This window comes from Dermacentor silvarum, chromosome 2 (genome assembly GCF_013339745.2).
Source record: "Dermacentor silvarum isolate Dsil-2018 chromosome 2, BIME_Dsil_1.4, whole genome shotgun sequence".
NCBI lineage: Eukaryota > Metazoa > Arthropoda > Arachnida > Ixodida > Ixodidae > Dermacentor > Dermacentor silvarum.
In genome coordinates, this window is record NC_051155.1 from 49,262,121 (window position 1) to 49,281,137 (window position 19,017).

The 19,017-nt window shown below is 49.1% G+C and overlaps 1 protein-coding gene across 2 annotated transcripts in view; it reads left to right on the forward strand.

Annotated features, from left to right (window-relative positions):
- LOC119441456 (4'-phosphopantetheine phosphatase-like) overlaps window positions 1-19,017 on the forward strand; it is a 131,227-nt gene that overhangs the window by 62,943 nt on the left and 49,267 nt on the right. For both annotated transcript variants that reach the window (XM_037706073.2, XM_037706072.2), the window contains exons 3-4: window positions 6,198-6,466; window positions 9,032-9,215. In XM_037706073.2, the coding sequence (XP_037562001.1) occupies window positions 6,198-6,466; window positions 9,032-9,215 (453 nt within the window). The remainder of the gene's footprint in view (window positions 1-6,197; window positions 6,467-9,031; window positions 9,216-19,017) is intronic.

Sequence of the window (19,017 nt, forward strand, 5' to 3'; positions counted from 1 at the left end):
AGCTCAATCAGAGTGTGTTCGATTCTGTGGTTGATTTGGTGCTGCTGCGTCGTGTGATGTTTCTTGATCAGGACGGCGGTCCGGCTCCTTCCTGGGGCAATGGGCGTTTCGTAGCCGCGCATCGTAATATTGTTGGTTTCTGTTTCCTGTAACGCGACGACGTCAGGTTGGTGTAGGGTGCATAGGTGATGTCAATTTTGCCGTTTCCGATTTATTTCCTCTGCAATTCCACTGCCAAATTTTGAGGGTTTGGGTTGCTTCTTTCTTCTTTGCTATCTTACTCGCCCTCTTGGCTTCCCAGAGTCTCGTTCATCTGGGCTTCTCTGATGGGGCATTTTGGCTTTTTTTCTTGCCTGCTCTTTGTCCTTTTCTAGGATGGAGATGCGTTGGCTGAGCTCGTTGCCCATCTGGGTGATCTCCTGGCGGAGCGTTTGTACGGCTGCTTGGACGGTGGCTGCCACAGATTTGCTTTGGGGTGATGAAGTTCGGAAATTTGCAAGCGCAAGTTGGAATCAGCTAGCGCAAGACGGGTAATTGGAGAACACAGGGAGAGGCCTTCGTCCTGCAGTGGACATAAATATAGACTGATGATGATGATGATGTAAAGGGGAGAAGGGTTGCCACGCTGATATACTGAGCCGCTCCAGGGACAAGCGTACGTCGTCCTCCTCCTATTCCGTCCATGCTGTCGCTTTAGCGTAACAATGTGAATGCGTTTTCCATGCGCGCGTAGCCCTTCAAGAAAAGGGTTCGCCGCAGCTAGCTTCTCTGCAATACGGCGTGTTGTAAGGAGAAGACCGGGTTCACGATTTTCCCTGCTTTGCAGGGAAAATTCGTCTATGTTATTGTCTTCTATGTTTTTTTTTTCAGTACCAGCTAATAGCACAACACTCCACATTCACCTGGTAACGAGATTCGAGAGCCAATTGAAAAACCAAAATGGCGGCTTGGAAGCGCGGGTCCGATAAGCGGATTGTGACCACTGTTTGCGGCGGCGCTGGCATCGAGGCGCCCTGTAATACTTTCGCGCTGGCTGTCGGTGCCAAACTCTTGCCACGAGTCGGATTAGTGACAAAGCTTGGCGCCTCTTCATTTGGCGATGCAGGTAGTTGGCACGACATTGTACGTAGTACTGTCGTGTCAGGCATTGTAAATGTGATCAATTTCGTTTCTGTCTGCGCATTGGATGCCAGGAAGCACCGAGGGGCTGATTAAATTCCGTGCCTGCGATTGCGAGACACCAGTGTGTTGTATTCTTGGCCTTTTGGGAGGAAGCTTTTCGTCAGGCTCAACTCTAACTTCGTCTTTCAAATACATATGCGCAGAATGCAGGGGTGCTCTTATTAAAACTATCTCAACAAAATTTGTGGCACTTGAACGTGAAGGTTGGGTGCAGCAGTGACAGAAATAATATCTTGATTTAAGAACGAAGGGTGGCTAAAATTACCTATAGCCCTCCGCTGTTCGGCTGCTTCCCTCGCTGCATTGTTAGGAGCCCGCACGACACAAACATTGTACCAGCTATTTTTGACGTCCTATTCAAAGATATCACGCATGCAGTTGACCACCGCGAATTGCAAGTACGGCTAAGCACGCTGAAAAGTCTGAAGTTGCCTGGAATGCATACAAAGCGCCGACGCGCGTATAGGCACTGGGCAGCGTCGTATCTCTTCGTTGCAACAAATAATGTAGAACAGCCGTGTATAGCCGCCATTGGACGTTGTTCCAGAGAAGATATACACGTGTCACATGTGTGACTATTTGGATTAAGTTGAGGGTGGCTTTGTACGATATGTCGCGGCGTAAAGCCGCTAAAGACGATGGTACAGATTAGCGAACATTGTTTCACTGCGCGAACAAATGGCCACAGAAAGAGCATGGAACAAGGACAGGCTCAGACGATTGTACAGCAGACGATGGTGCAGACCAGGGGCGTAGCCAGGGGGGGCTGATGGAGCTTCAGCCCCCCCCCCCCCCGAAAGTTTTTCGTGCTGGCATGCATCGCCGACCAAAACAACCACCAACGCCGGGAATCATTCTGGATTTTGTCTACAATGTCTTTTTCACACTCGAAAAGACATTTTGGCACGAACATTGCCAACTCAGGCTGGATTTCGTGGCAACGCCCAAGCACCTGGAGTCACATAACGCAAGGAGCCCCATCCGAGCACAAACTTTCAAGGGCTTTTCGGTGGCGAGCGGGCGCGTTGCGGCAACTCGCAGCGGCCGCGGAATCTACGGAGCGCATGAATTTCAATTCCGAAACTTCATGGGTATAAACTTCTCATAAACTTTTGACGCAAAAGGTGCACTGATATTTCCAAACACGTACTTTAGATTTTCAATTCTGGAACTTATAGGTTTAATGTTCTTATAAACTTGGCCAACAAGCGCGCACTGGAGCCCTTGTGTCCAAGCTGTTCTGAAATGGAAGCACGCGCTCGCAATCTTCCACACACACGAAAATACTAAATATTACAGTGACTGTCAGCTGGCAGCTGATAATTTTCTCCAAACATTTTCAGGAAGCGCGCCCTATGTTATCGATAAGCTGGACCAGGGCAGGCAACGTAAAATATAAGAGAAAACGGAAGAAAGTTAACGTCCTATTATTGAGGCAGTTCGTTTTTGCGGGCGGCAAGGTCTGGCTCTCCGTGGCCATAGGGACAGTGGTCCTAAGGCATTAAACAAAGCCCCCGCTGAAAATACTGGTATTTTCAGAGCGCTTCTTCGCATGCGAGCTGATTGTGGAGATACATATCTGAAGAACCATTTGGAATGTTGTCCCAGTAATGCCTCGTATTTAAGCCCAGATGTACAAAACCAAATTATAGAAATTTGTGGTGAAATTATCAAATAAAGCCTAGATGCAAAAGTAACCGCTGCAGGCTGCTTCTCCATACTTGCTGACGAAACGACGGATATTGCTGGAATCGAACAGCTTACTGTTTGTGCAAGGTACCTAAACAAGGATGCCAACGACGTCAAAGGAGTGTTTTTAGTAGCACCGGAATAGATGCCATCTCTCATTGCGACAGCAGGTTCTATCAAACACACTCGGATATTGGGTAGTTCAACTTGCTGCATCATCTGTGGCTTTCGTTTAGCCTTTTCTTTCCTTTATAGCTACATGCTTTTACTTCTTTTTTGAACCGAAGCAATACCCTCCTTTAATTTTGGGTGTAGAATATTGGTTGCCGCTCTGCAGGCAGTTAAATTACCCATTTTCGTACTGATTTCTGCATTATTCCTCTATTATTCTACACATATGGTGCTGTCGCGACTGCCGCATGGCCCAAGTACATATCGCGATTTCTGCGATCGTAGTTTTGTTCTTGCCTGGATCGTCTTTCTATGCGTAAAGTTTACTGTCTGTGAATGCGCAACATGTTTATTTGTTTTGTTTGACGTATTATATACAGTGAAGTTAGCTTAAATACGTAGATTTATTGGAGACTTATACGTATATTTAAATTTCTTGTTGCGAGGTTTTTGGTATATATACCAGCAGTGAACTTTGTTTCCAGCGGCACTTTTTTTACCTTTATCAAGTTTTATCTTCGCATTTGTATATTTCATTCTATCTTTGCATTTGCAGAACTCCTGCTTTTTATATGTAATCACTGTTGTGACTATAAGCTCAGTGGAATTACAATGCACGACCGGCAACAGCTGCTCCTGCGTAATCTATTGCAACGAAGGACAGCGTCATTGAGGTTTTTTCCCTGGCCGTTACACGTGTACAAAAATGTAAACAAGGTTCTTGAATGACAAAGATTCATCAAAATAATTGTCCTCAACCTGTTCTTTTCATGGCCTTTACGTTTTTAATATCAGCTGCATGCCCCGCTTTGCTGGTTTCGAACTGATGTTCTAAATTTCGTGTGATATTTTCTTTGCTTATTAAGTAGACAAAAAAACAACAACGCGGAAGCATTGATATCAATTATTTCTACCACAAATATTGGGACATACGAATATATTCTTTTATGAAAAAATACATATTTTACTTGATTGTGCGTAGCGTTTAAGAATTCGTTTGCAGAATCTAATATACAATAGCATTGGCAATGACAATGCAGTTATTATTCATATATTTGACCCCTCAACAAATTTTATAAGGAGGAGGCCGCGCTGCAAGGTGACCCCCCCGAAAAAATTTCTGGCTACGCCACTGGTGCAGAGGATGGACATCAGTGGAGTTATGGAATACGTTGGGGATACTTGTACTCAAAAAGCTTGATACCCATTACAATGCCTTGTAATTTGAAATGTAATGCATTTTCAATCTGCCTGTACAGCCGTTCCTCTCTCTGCTGGTGAAACTGTTTCGTCATCGTCGCTGTTAATAACGCGCATCCGCTCGCTTCTGTTACTGCTGTTGCTGTGCGCCTGTTCGCATAGCTGCGGTACCCTCCTCATTCCGCTAGCGTCGTCTCTCTGAAGATAAGCGTTGTAAAAAAAAGCAGTGAGCACGTCTTTCTTCGCGATGTTGCGCGCGTCGTTTGGCATGGCGAGCCTGCTTTCACGTTCGGCGGCGCAGCTGCTTTGACGTCATCTGCAGTTGCAACGCGGCTTGTCCGTGTCTAAACGTTCCGTGAGCTCGTACGCGAGGAAAAGTTACGTGGAGCTACAGTTTCTTCTTCGTCTGCTGCTGCTGCCTTTTTGTCGACGTCTTTAAAATTTTGCCCCATTTTGTGTTACCATGTGCCTGCACACAAACTGTCAATGAAAGAGGTAAACGTGAAAGGAAGAGTTCTGTGTTCTCCAGAATTCGAATGCAAGATTGTGTATACCGAACATGATCCGTGCTTGCTCAGTTTATTGCGCGATTGTGGCTCCGCTGCTTTTAGCGCGCCGTATACCTTGCTAGTAGTAATATGGCAGCTGTAATTGTTCTCTTATTTACTGAACGAATTGTTATTTTCTGCATTGTTCCAAACAAATTCGCGTCGTTTGTCTCGATGTGGTTCAACCATTCTGTATAGAATTTGCAATGTTACTGCCAAAGAAATTAGATAAAGGCCCCCAAACCATGAGCGTACCAAGAGGAACTAATATACTATATATCACAAGCGAATGCGTCAGACGCGCGACAAGGCATCGGCGATTGCGAAGCGTGCGTCGTCGAGGTCGCTGCCACCTGTCAGAGTACGCACTTTCACTTTGCTGTTAAACGTGCTCGGGTGCAGCGAAGTCGCACAGTGCGCCGTGTTTATGCGCATAGAAGTCGTATAGTCAGCACGAAATGGAGCGAGGGAACGAGCAGCTAGCGTACATCTGAGCAAAGTGGGGCAATATCGCGCTAGAACATCAGCGGGCCCTGGCTGACTCCGCATTTAATTCCTATTGTAGTGCGCGGGAGAACCTATTAGATGCAAGCATCTTATGGTCTGGGCTATGTCACTCCCTCCCTTCCTCCCTCCGCCGTGCGGCGTCCACACCCCTACTGCGCATACGCATCCTCCTCCCCTCCTCTCCTTGTGTCATCTCCTCCCCCTCCTCTCATCTTGTCTCATCTCCTCTCCTCTCGGCATTCCTCCTCTCCTCACCGACGCTCCTCTCCTCTCCGGATTGTGCAAAACGAATGGCAACACCTGCGGCTCTGCGCGCGATAATGCGAAGCAGCTTAGGTTAGAGGCGCGACGGTAGGCGCCCCAGAGGCACCGGCAACAGTCACCAACGCCGCGCGCGTTCGGTGCGAACGCGGGCAAAACGCCGACGGCGTCGACAACAGTTCTGCGCGTTGCTGGTGCTGCTGCATGTCCAAGTTTACACAGCTGATAAAACTACCTTGAGTCGACCCCATGGCTGCTTCGCATACTACTCAGGGTTCCCCTACGGGAAGATGGTGTAATTTTTTTCTTTCCCTCCATGGCACCCTGAACACCAGTGTGCATCTCAGTGCCCTCTGTCTAACCCGCCGTGGTTGCTCAGTGGCTATGGTGTTGGGCTGCTGAGCACGAGGTCGCGGGATCGAATCCCGGCCACGGCGGTCGCATTTCGATGGGGGCGAAATGCGTAAACACCCGTGTACTTAGATTTAGGTGCACGTTAAAGAACCCCAGGTGGTCCAAATTTCCGGAGTCCCCCACTACGGCGTGCCTCATAATCAGATCGTGGTTTTGGCACGTAAAACCCCATAATTTAATTTTTTTAAAGTGCCCTCTGTCTACAAGCGTGTCGGTTTCGTGCAGAACGGCAGCTGCGGCGGCGCCGAGCACGACTCGGGCGTTACCGGCGGCGGGACCCGCTCGGAGGACGGCGTGCCCTGGGAGCGCGAGGTGGAGACCGGCAGGCTGCACTTCGTCAAGTTCGAGACGCGCCACATCGAGGCGTGGCTGCGCTTCGTCCAGGAGGAGCTGCTGCGCGACGGCAGTCCTCCGCGGCTCGGCGGGAGCGTCAAGCTCACCGGCGGAGGGGCCTTTCGACACCGGCAGCTCATCGCCACCACGCTCGGGCTCAGGCAGGTGGTCCGCCTTCCTCGCGCGCCGCTCTTTTTCATGGCTCGACAGAAATGGCGCCACAGATGGAGGTGGCCTAGGGTGACCTGGCTAAGGCGTCGAGTCGGGTATCGAGACAATTCATCGCCACCCGAAGACGTTTACGTGCGTCTTGAGAACCGGGTTTCGTGAATCAACTCGCCCCTTGCTGGCGTCGGATTCGCCGCGACGCGCGCTCGGCCCGACGAACCCAACGACCGGATTTCGGCCCAACAAGCAGACTCGACCTGACCTAATTGTGGCGTTCATGTAACCTTAGCCAGGGATAAGCACGTGTCCCACGGAAACTGGAGATGCCGCGTTGGGGGCAGTAAAGCTGTGAGGTCCACAGAACACGTGTTCCTTAACCTACTTCAGCAGGTGTGGCGCTTCGCTGTCGTCTGTTTCACCAGAGCGGCATCTGCACGGCGCCGTTTATTTCGCAACTACTACAGGCTTCGTGCAGAACGAGTTGACATCCTATGCACTTGTGCAGAATGTACCGGGTGTTTCAGCGAACACTTTCAAAATATTTTAGGCGTTGCCTGTGGCATATGGCACAATTCTAGTTCGTGAGCAGGTCTACTCGAAGAGGCGGACATTACCTGCACAAAAAATTGAAATGCATAATCGACTAAATAACAACAATTCGCTAATTAAGTTTTAAACTAATTACCCTATGGCCCACATTGCAATTTACAAGTTCTAGCCGCGGAGTTTGCAAGGCGGATCCTCTTGGAACAAATTCTCAGGATGACACCTGTTTCGAGATATTAATTCTCCGAACTTTGCGGAAAAATGCATTTGCGTTCCAGTTAGTTTCTTAAGACGTCGTTTTATGCATTGAACCACAAAAGTAACTAAAAATACCTCAAAACTGATGTCATCCTCAGAATTCGTTCCAAAGGAGTATGCCTTGCAAGCTCAACGGCTACAATCCGTAGATTGCGACATGCGCTGTAAAGTTGAAAACACAATTTGCGAAATTTTATTAATTAGTCATGCATTTTGATTTACTGTGCAAGTAATGTCCACCAAACCGCACACAACCGAAGTAAGGTTATCGGAAAGAAAGCATAAATTTTTTTTGCACATAAATTCGAAGTCGAATCGGCACGCACGGTGCAATTTAGTGGAGAAAGTGACCATCGCGGCGGTAAGCTCGCCTTCCTGCACAGCAAGAAGGTACCTGCATGCTCGAGGTTCACAAGCGCTAACGAACATAGTCTAGGGGTGGAGTATATAGCGAACGGTCGAGTTTCATTCCTTGTACAGTCGGTGTACACTTGCCACTCTCGTGGCTAACTGAATTGTACTATCGCGCTCAATATGACCTACAACGCGCGACCGCTTTGCCACATGCTCGCGCGTTAATTGTAGATCACACTGAGTGCGATAGTACTAAGACAGAGCAGCGTTTTTGGACCACTATATAGGCGCACTAATCGGCACTATGGCGTCCAAGGCGCGACAAGCTCCGCCGCTAGGCGACTGCGCCTTGCGGAAAAGCCAGCCTCTCGCATCGGTGCCCTGGGGAGAACAACGACGCGCAGGAGAGGCTTTGCGAGAGCGCGACGAACGGGAAAAGGGAGGGTGACGTCGAACGGTTCTCCCGTCGCCCGATCCGTTTAGTCACGGAAGCCTTTAGTTGACTAAGCCATACGGAGCTGGCGTGACGTCTGCCACTGCACTCTGGTGCCCCGCCGACTCGTGGCGGGATTCGTGCTCTTGCTCCAGCTACGTCACGCTCGGCCCACCGCCTGAAATGTTGATTTGCCGTCCCGCACTGGCCAAAACTTCCAGAGGCGCTACTTTCAGGCATTGAGCATTGGTGCAAGCAGCGTCGTCTTGGCCAGACTTTGGTACACTGGGCATTGTGAAATTCCAGCGGAATTGTTGAATTCCACTACCTTGTCAGCTCTGATTGGCCCAAAGGGCAGAATTCTACGGCTTCTCTGATTGGCTCAAAATGTCGCCAATGCAGAAATCGACAATATGGCGGCATTTGACACTGCCCAGAATAGCAACCTGGCACGACAAGTCGAAGATAACCAAGATGATGACCCAGCGCATGACGCTGTGTTGAAACGTAATTTTAAGCCCATTGCTACGGTTGCGCTAACTCGGATAGGGTTTTATAATTGCGATATTTTGGTTTTGTCACCACTTATCTGTTCGCTCTCTGAGGCGTTGTACTTTTGCAAGTGTAGTAGTGTCGCTTCTTTTTAATGCACAGGAGAAGTGAACATGTAATGGCGGAGATAGATCCTTGATTTAAGGGCGTTCGGTTATGTTACCCAGTTTTCCTTCTTGCTCCTTTGCAGTAACATTCTTGTGTGTTGAGTCTTATGTCACGAAGGAAAGAAAAACTCATAAATGTAGCGAAGTCGGAATTTATTCTTTTGATGAGGTGGTTGGACTCTGCTCGCATGCTCATGCCATCATGGGCATGTCACTCGTAAGGTTCATGCGTAGACCTAAATACCTAACTTTAATTAAGACAGAGCGTATTAGTCAAGCGCTTTCGTTTCTTTCAAATTGCACTGCAGTGTGGACATGGAGGACGAGCTGGAGTGTCTGATAAGCGGCTGCAACTTTCTGCTCAAGAACATCACCGACGAGGTGTTCGAGTACCAGCGGCACGGCAACCCGGAGTACAAGTTCAACAACACTGACCCCAACGTCTTCCCTTACCTTCTGGTCAACATTGGGTCCGGTGTCAGCATCATGAAGGTGTGTGTCACGTAGTTCGTGCAGCGTTTCTACCGAAAGGGACTGTCTGGTGCTCGTAACGTCTCTTTGGATTGTTCTGGTGGGAATGAGAAGATTGTGTGTCATGCTGACTGAAACGAGCATGCTTGCGTACTATAAACAAGGATACACGAGGGCGAATCTGAAAGTATTTGCCTCTATTTTTTAGCCAAATTACAGCTGTAACTGTCAAGTCAACATATCCATTCTCAGCGGTGGACCTTTCTTGGACCGGCCCGGCCCTATCTGCCGGTAGCACCGCGGCACGGCGCTGCTGTCAGTTGTTGACGATGGCGGTTGTGCTTCACACGTCCACGACGTAGAAACAACGAAGTGCGATTCGTTTTCTTTGGGGCAAGGGACCAACGCCCATTGAAATCCACAGGGAAATGCAGCCCACGTATGGGGAAAGGCGTTGCTACACGGCCAGGAGCGCGCCGTCGCCGGTGGACACGGCCGGGCCGGCGACGGCGCGCTCCCGGCCTGAAAGCTTCAACGGGAACTTTCGAGAGGCACCACCGGTGACTTGCTTTCGCAAGCAAAAAGTAAAGAAAAAAAAGCGGTTTAGGAGAGGGAGACGGCGGAGGAAAGAGGAGATGGCGGTACTTTTCTGAAGGTAGCGGAGCTTTACGAAAGACAAGTAGTATGTGACGCCATCTCGTGGCGCATAGTATAACCAGAGAAAAAGGCATTTTGTTGGAAGGGCCAACCACATTACACATACTTGCTGTTGTAAGGCATCGGCAGTAACAATTTTTAACACGCAGTCCCTATTAAAGTGATAGCTTTTTTTTTTTGTTCTTTCGCCCATTTTTGTGGTTCGTGCTTAAACTTTCACCGCCGATTTAAAGGCGGCAATTCAAAGAGCGCTTGTGCGCAACCGAGTAAATTGCATGCGCGTTTGTTGCCGAACGCCAACTATTATAAGCTCAGACCACTTACAGTCGAACCCGGATATATCGAACCTGAAGGGGATCACAAAAAGTTCAATATACTGGTAATTCGATATATAAAATAAAAAATTGTATACAAAACTTTTCAAGGGGATTTTACTGCTGTTCGTTATACACAATGATTCGTTATATGTGGGTTCAATATATCCGGGTTCAACTGCATAACGTAACCGCTTATAGTGTAGGACCGGAAATAATGCGGTCTTTTCTGATTCCCGTTTATGTTCCCCTACAAATCAGTGCATATACCGGTTATAATACGGTTGCCGGAAAATCCCGCAGACAAGCGAGGCAGCGAGCGTGCTTCTTTCTCGACGAGATGGCGCACGCCGGCCATGGGGACAGCGACGAGGGCGACACGGAGGAGGAGACGCAGAACGAGAGAAATAAAACGTGGCGGCAGCGTGCTGGCCTAGGAGGTTAAAAAAAAAATGCCGGAGTGGAGATGACGTCTCAGAAGGTAGCCGAACTGCTGCCAACTTACCATAGGCACACACACAAAAAAAATGTTAGTGAATAGCGGGGAATATACTTAGCGCTCTCTTCACACTCTACTATTTAGGATGATTAATTTTGACAGATGTGCGACGTCTTTCTTTCTGTCACTGGTTAGAGAAGGCAGCCTAAACGTCTTGTCAAATTTTATGTCTCGTGATAATGCCAGTACGCAGCCAAAGGTAACATTTTAGGAAGAAACCACGAGCTCGTATTTTACAATTAGCCTACCATTTACAACAACTGATCAAAAGAAAGTGAGCAGGGAACGTATTCTGCGACGATCACTTTGGCAATATACTATCGCCCTCGCATGACGGGTGCTCAGCCGTCAGCTCAATCAGCTCATCCGATTTTGCTCAACCTAAATGCTTTTTCTCAACCAGCCAACCAGCGCGCGCCTGACGGCCGAGGCGATCGATACTGTCGCCGACAGTGATCGTCGCCGAATACATCCCCAGATTTCAGCTGTCGCGGCCCTATTTTAGAGTTGAAGTAAGGTAAGTATAACTGGTAGCGAAGCTTTCAGAAGCCCATACGTTCAAAACATGGCGGTTCATCGACGGCTCATGGGGCTTAGCGCCATCTGTGTGAGAAAGGAACACTTCCGGCGGAATAAAAAATTATTTGACGTCATATCTGTTAAAAACAGAACTGATGTCATTTTGTTATCAAAGGCGCGAAATTTGTTTTCGAAGGCCTGCCATTAGAGCTGTATATTCAAATTCCCCGCCATTCGACTTGATGGGCGTTTGGGCTTTCAGGGCGGAAAACAATGCAGGAAAAGTTCAGCCGTACAGGTGTCGAAATCGCATCGCTGCACAGAACATACTTTCTTTGGAGGCCGACGATCGTTTTGGGCGTAGAATACTCGTCGTTTCGTCGGACGCCAAGCCTGTCGGCCAGCGCTGTCCCACGAAAACAACTAAAGTAAACAATTATCTGACGGCCAAAACTCATTACTATTGACTAAACAGGTTAAGAAACAATGAAACTACCCGCGTCACCAAATTCAGACAAACGTTGACAAGTAAAGCAACACAACATGTGAGGCGGGCGTATTGTAACAGGTGAACTTTACGAGCGCGCCTTTCTGCCCACCTCAAGAGCTGCATTGCATTGCAAGTGATAGGACGTCAACACCCGCCGCTATCGGTGGGTTCTCTTACGGTGGGCGCTGAAAAAAAGGTATTTATTGATAATGATCAAGTAAAATAGAGTTGTTCTTTTCTCGCCATGCGTATATAAAGTTGATTGGTAATTTTATTTTCGTTGAATGAATGTGTGTCTCGCTTTAATTAAAAAAAAACGCTTTTTTCTTTCACATTGTTTGTTCCCTCACAACATAGTCGCACTTTAATCGCTGTTCTCATAACCACCATTGCTGATGTCGGTGACAATTCGTTCTGAAGCGCTTTTCGCCCGAAGCTTCGCGACCTATGTGGATCGACCTTGGTAGAAGTGTAGACAAACTCTGGCTTCACCTGTGCTGGTGATAAACGGCGGGGGCTGCCACTCCAGCAATCTATTTAAACCTCCTTAGTGCTGGCTCAGCGGCCGCGCGGGGGCTGTCGGCGACGGCGAAGCCTTTGCTTCCGGCCGCTTGTCAGCGGCGCGCGTTCCGCACCGAACGTGTGCGCATTGTTGATCTTTGGCTCTTCAGTTTGTGTGCGGAAAATAAATACAGTCGGCCGGCTGATATTGCGATAGCAATTATATGGACACTGCAGGCGCATTTCTGCCATCGGCGTTGCCGTGAGGTTCCGTGTAAAGTCCACGGGCGATGAAATCGCCGCGCGCCGTATGCTGCATGTGCGAGTGAAAGCGTGTGTGGTTGAGCCGGCGATTGGCGGCTCAATATCGCGCGCACAAGGGAGAAAAGCGGGGAGGAAGTGCGCCTTCTTCCGTCGCGCGCAAGGCTCCGGGGAGAGGGAAGGGAGGGGGTGGGGTGCGTTCCACACCGGGCAGTCCGGGCTGCCGCGCGCGCCCGCTCGGGGCCGCTGTATCTTCAAGGCCATCTCCGACTGGGTCAGAATCTGCCGTGCGCTGTTTTCGCGCCTTAGTTTGCGTTCATACGAGACGCAGCACGAAGGTCAATTTGCTCGCTGCTGCTGTCGCGCTTCTTCACTCCAGCGTTTTGACAGCGAGTTTCCGCGCTCATCGAGTTAGATGTGTTCATGTTTGCTCGTGCGCGCGTGACAGCACGCTTGTTAATTTTAGTAAAATTCCGAGCACGCCCCCCCCCCCCTCAAGCAAGTCGAAATTACCGGCAAAGTTAGGGGGGGAGGGGGGGCGCTATCTTGGAACGGCACCAAAATTCAAGATGGCAACGACAATATTTTTCCGCCAAAAAAAAGAAGCGCAGTGAGAATGGCAATAAAATTTTATTGAACCTGAACTTTATTAAGCCAAACATTTGCTAGTGGTGTTTATCACTCTCAAAACCACCGAAAGAACTACAGAAAGAGCGCATCGACGCTGCACCAACGCGTCGCCGCTACCGGCGAAACGAACATTGGTTATGCAGCTTCTGTTCCAGGCAAAATTATGTCCGCTATAAAGTGACGCGTAATGTTCACTTTATTAAAAATCATGTCCACGGTGAAACGTTAAGCACTAATGAGAGTTCCGATATAAGTCAAGCTCAGCTGCAGTGCATGGCTACCGACGGCGGACAGCGAACCGCGGCTCGGCCATGCTCGCGTCGCAGCTGGTGGCGCCGCAAATATCAGCATGTTTTCTTCATCGTGTGAAATTATTGCGAGGAGAGGGTAAAGCGGCAACAACGGTAACAAAACATTGCTGCTTGGGAGCGTCGGCGGTTCGTTCTTAAGCGCCGTCTGCTACAGATTCGAAGTGAACTGGAAAAGGCCTAGCGACGATATCGGCGGCGAGTGATTAGCAGCGGGTGAAGCTGCCGGCGATGCCAGAGCGTAGCCGCGACCACTCCTCTGTCGCCGAGTGGTAACGTCGCTGTGCCACAGGGAAATCCTCTGTGCCGTGTGAGAGGCAGATCTCGCCGTCGGCTGGTGGTCCGTGAACTACAAGCGCATCGGGGCGCCCGGGTGCGACCATGATTCGATGAAATGGTTCATCGGGCACCCTGATACGCACCGGTGCTCTTGCACGGGTGGGGGCGCTTGCTCGAAATTTTACGGTAGTTATTTAGCGAATGTTTACAAGTTTATACGGCCGATGAAACTACTATCCTTTATAGATAGTTTTCACGAACGTCACAACCGGGGCGTATGGGGTAGGTGGCCGCCATTACGGAGAACTACTGCCGTGGCGCCGGCCTTTGCTGCGTGAGCCAGGTGCGATACTTTCGCGCTGTGCGTGTTCTAATACGGTACAGCGTCGCAATGCCGATGTGTGCCATGATCGGCTTCAGTGCGAGAAGCAAGTCTGCCGCACAGAAAACGAACATGGAGCCAGGAACCGGGCTGTACTGCTTGCCGAAAGTGATAACTCGGCAATGCGAGCGCCCGAAAGTGTTGTCGGAGGAGCGTCGGCGTCTCTGGCTCGCTCGCATAAACAGGAAAGATGTAAAGAACCTACTTTTACGCCTACATTTAACCAGAGTTACAGAAGGCCGTATTTAGGTAAGCGAATAGCGAAATAAGGTATGTTGCGTCGTACACAATGCCTGGCAGCGTCGAGCATGTGAGCAGCGCACGGTGCCGTAATGAACAGCTAACGAACGAGTTCATGCAAATGGGTACCGTGTTAACCGCGTTATTTCAGCGGTACGGATTTACAAATATATTTTTTAAATGTTTGTAACCTTACCTCGCTCAACACGATGACGCGCTTGGAGAGTAGCCGCATTCTGTCATGCGGCTTACCCGGCCACTTGTGAAGTAGTTGTGATCCTCAAGAGACTTGTATGATTTCATTTCAGCAAGCGATACGTGGCTCATCGACAGCACCAAATAATTTACAATCTTAGCATGCGTCGTAACCGGCAGCAGGTCGACGTCCGTAGTAGGTCGACGGTCCCGCTGCACAACATGTATGGATCAACACCGTCGCACATGTTGATTTTTGCTTCGTAGTGAGCACGCGTCGGGCCCACCATCTCGGCAAAATATCATGGGCAGAATTCCTTCCGCCTGGTAGTCGCCGTCATTGAACACGCGATGGTTCGCAAATCACAAAATCAACGCCGAAAGACCACAGGCGGCGCTCAAACATTCGCGCGCATCGGTTGCAGTGCTCCAACATGGCGGACGACCGCTAGCAGACGGCGCTGTGACGTCACGTGAAAACTATGTATAGCTGTCCAATAATTTGCTATCGCAATCGATGCTTCGCCTTTCAGACGAGACCGACTTTTTTTCGGACACGGAAGCGTGCTCTCGATCATGTCTGAGTTATCTGACAGGCCTGAAAAATGAATTTCGACGGTAAAACCAATCTGTTGTTCTTTTACAGCTCCAGTACGGCCGAAAAATTGGTCGACACCGCGAGCGCGTTTCCCGTTCGCCCGTCGCGATGCGCGACGTCACGAAGTGCAGATATCACGTGTGCGACACTGATTCCGCCTACGCTATCAGTTTAACCCGGCCCTTAAGGGCTCATTTAAAAAAAAAATGTTCCAAAATTGCCAAATTTTTTTATGACGCGAAATACTTCGGTAATATGTTCAAAACAAAAAAAATATATTTGCGAGAACTTTTTTTGGCAGATAATAATGTGTTATTGGCCATTCCTCGCTCCATCATGTATTACCCTATAATACACGGGGCGTTTGAGGCGTATTCTGAAATAAATTTCTGCAACTCCAGAAAGTAAGGGTTGGAATTGAATTGCCGCGTAGAACATGCACTATTCCTCGATAGTTCGAATTTTCGATCACGATGAGTTGGAACCGTTTTCTGGGCATTATCTCGCCAAAAGCAGGAGTCTCAATCAGCCGGTTTGTCAACCAGTACATCCTTTCATTTGGTTTCTGTATAATTCCCTCCAGCAACAAGAGGCTAAGAGAAACACGAAATTCTTCTCGCATAAGTGCATACCATTTTCGGAAGTGAGAATGTTGGCTCAGGTTACTCGAATTCACCAGCTGAGAGGTGTACCGGTTTGTCTCGACTACGATAACATCAATCAGTTCATCATCAAAGTAAGCCTCAAGAAGCTCAAGTGGTTGAAGGGGAAAGCTCACTGTGATCATCACTCCCAGAGAACCCTTGAATTCAAACTGTGGAGGTCTGGCTGGGATGCTGTCAGGGTCTATCCGGTACCATTCGCGGGCGCTGGCCATCGTATCATCACTGCTTTCTTCCGCTTCAGAGTCGCTGTCCGTAAAAACGTCATCACCATCTTCTTCACTTGAATCAAACATGACAACCACATCTTCAGCACTCGCGCTTTCATCATCTGAGGGAGAAAGATTTCCCGCGCGAGTACGCCACGCTGATGTGGCCATGTTTGTTTATAACGCGCGGGAAACACAAGGCACGCATTCCGCCAACTATTGCGCAAACGCTCATTCAACAAAAGCGGAAATGATGGAACCCCTGCTGCCATCTATATTGCAAATAGAAAAGCACCATTTGACAAGCTGGGTTCGTCGAAAGCCTCTTGGAACATTGCGGAAGACCCATGACGACCACAGGTCGTCATAAGCAAAAAAGTGGCGACTGCTCATGACGAGCTTAGCTCGTCATAAGCCCTCAAGGGGCTGAACTGTGTTCCACAAATTCATCAGTTCAGGACGCGTTGTCCACGCACGAGTTTTCGCCATTCCTACCAGTACGCGCGCATACAAGCTTTTACTATACGCATTCAAAGTAGTTGCTGGCTGTCCGCCCGCGAACCCCGCTTCCGGCGTGCTACCTCCAGTTCAGCCTGATATCGTGCCAGATATACGGATGCGAACACATATCGAGGGCAAGTTTCCTGCGATGGCATGCCGGCTGACACTCCCGCCAGCTAGGTCTAACCATGCCCCGTCTAGTCGGGAGTATTCAGCCAAATCTTCTATTTGGTGCAGAGTCAATGAAATGCTTCGCAGTGGCTGTACGGCACTTGGAAAACGAAGGAACCGCTCGCTGACGAAAGTGAGGGCGCATTCCGGTCTTATACTTCGATTCAGGGACACACGTGGCACGTGCCCAGCCTTTGAAAAAAAACACCGCATATCCACGGGGTGAATGATGATGAGTGGGCGAAGCTCCGGAGGGAATCATCGGTAAACCGTGAATCTTCCGTGTAATTCGCCCAGTCTCGCCGCACTAAATCGAACGATTGACTTCCACCAATGACACGCGCCATATGTGACGTCATTCCTATTTTATAACAGCACCCTTCATTATAATTGCACCATCTCCCGCTTAAGGGGATGCTAGCACAAACGCGTTAGAAACGTGCAGTACTCTCTAGTAAGGGGGAGAGGCCACAGCGTCTTACGCAGCCGTTTACACATGCTGGAACGTGCACCGCGTTTGCCGACGCCATCACATGACTGCTGAGAGAGACACTCCTCGACTTGAACTTGACTTGCCACCGCCTTCAACGCGTTTCGAACACGCTGCCCAAGGCGGTGGCAAGTCAAGTTCAAGTCGAGGAGCGTTTATGAATACGGGGGTAAGGCGGAGAGGCCACAGCGTCTTACACCAGCTTCTTACACGGGCCGTAACGCGCTAGCACAAACGCGTTAGAAACGCGCAGTCTTTCGTTAATGTTGGGTATTTATTGTCATCGTGGTGCGTGTGTCCATGTGCGCTTCGTGGCGTAGTGGTTAGCGCCGCGCGTTCGGAAGCGAGGGGTCCCTGGTTCGATTCCGCGCTACGGACACAACTTTCGGAATTTTTTTTTCATAAAAGTAGACGTGGCTACCTACTACGACTACTACTACTACATACTACAGAGGAGGGACAGACCCACACCCTAAGGAGCTTCGCCCCTAAAATGTTTTGGATATAGTGCAGTACCGCTTATAGTGCGGAAATTCGCGACTCCGGTGACTTACGTTATAAGCGGTCTCTGCTGAGGGAGCTCTTTGGGACGCACTTTCGGTCTACCTACTACTACTACTACAGATGTGCTGGTTAACGGTTCTTTTCTCTACAGAATTACCCAATGAAACAACGAACTCTACCTACGAGGGTTGATCCAGAAATAAGGTTCCCATCAATGTTACAAATAGACAACATTGTTTATTCTCACAGCAATGTACATTGTTGGAAAGAAGACAGTTTGCTCTGTTTTTCGACATAATCACCATCTTTTTCTACGCATTTTTGTAGACTGTGCTCCAAGTTCAGTATCCCAATGTCATAGAATTCCGCCGCCAACCCGTTGAGGAAGCGTTTCACCTCTTTGACGTCATCGTCGCCCCGCAAGCGTTGTCCACCCAAGTGCTCCTTTAACTTAAGGAACAAGTGATAATCGCTAGGCGTGAGGCCCAGACTGTACAGTGGGTGGGGCATGACAGTCCACCCAAAGTTTGTCAAAAGATCTTGGGTTGTCGTGAAGCAGCGTACATCATCCTGTTAGTGTCTTTAGTAGCTCTCTGTATTGTTTAAGCTACGCAACACAACATGCATTCCACGTTAAGACCTGCGAGACGCGCGCGTTAGACAAGAATAACCGAAGCAGCGTGGCCGCGTGGCTTGAGCATGAGACCACCATAGTTTGTGGGTGCGCAGTGATATTTTTAGTCCCAGAGGCCATCCTCTCAGTTTGAGAAAGTCGTAATACCTGACAACACGAAGCTCTTGCACCACCCCCCCCCCTTACTTTTTTTCGATTTGATGACCCTGTGGTTAGCAAGGGCGGCGGCAGGAGTTTTATTTAGGGCCACAGCATGGTTCTCCATTTTCGATGGGGGTGCAAAACGGCACTTCATCACTTGGCACTCCACGGTGCTAGGAGAGGGTAATTTGGAGTAGGAGGGGGCGGGGGGCAGGCGTGTTGGCCGCGCCTTTCACTTCTCCCTGTTAGAGTTGCCCCTTACTATATGCAGTGAAATTTAATCCTGATCCTCCCTCACTTGTTGAATTGGGACATTAAACCCCATAAATCAATAAAATCAAGATTTTATATTTATGGTAAGTTTAGCAATGCTAAAAACCTTGCTTCTGCATTTTTGAAATTTTTTTTGTGTATTTGCACTCGCTTATACGTATGAATTTACATTGGTTAGCAACGTCCCTCACAGCAGCATACACATTGACATTATGTTCTTGGGGGGAGGGGGGACTGGCGTACACACTTTGCTCATTATGCACATGTGTGGCTGTGTATATAGTATGCTGCTGGCCGGTCGCATTGTTCCTCTCTTGTGTGCATGTGCGCGCGCCTAAAAGAAGCTCGTCTGAGTGGCTGGCTGC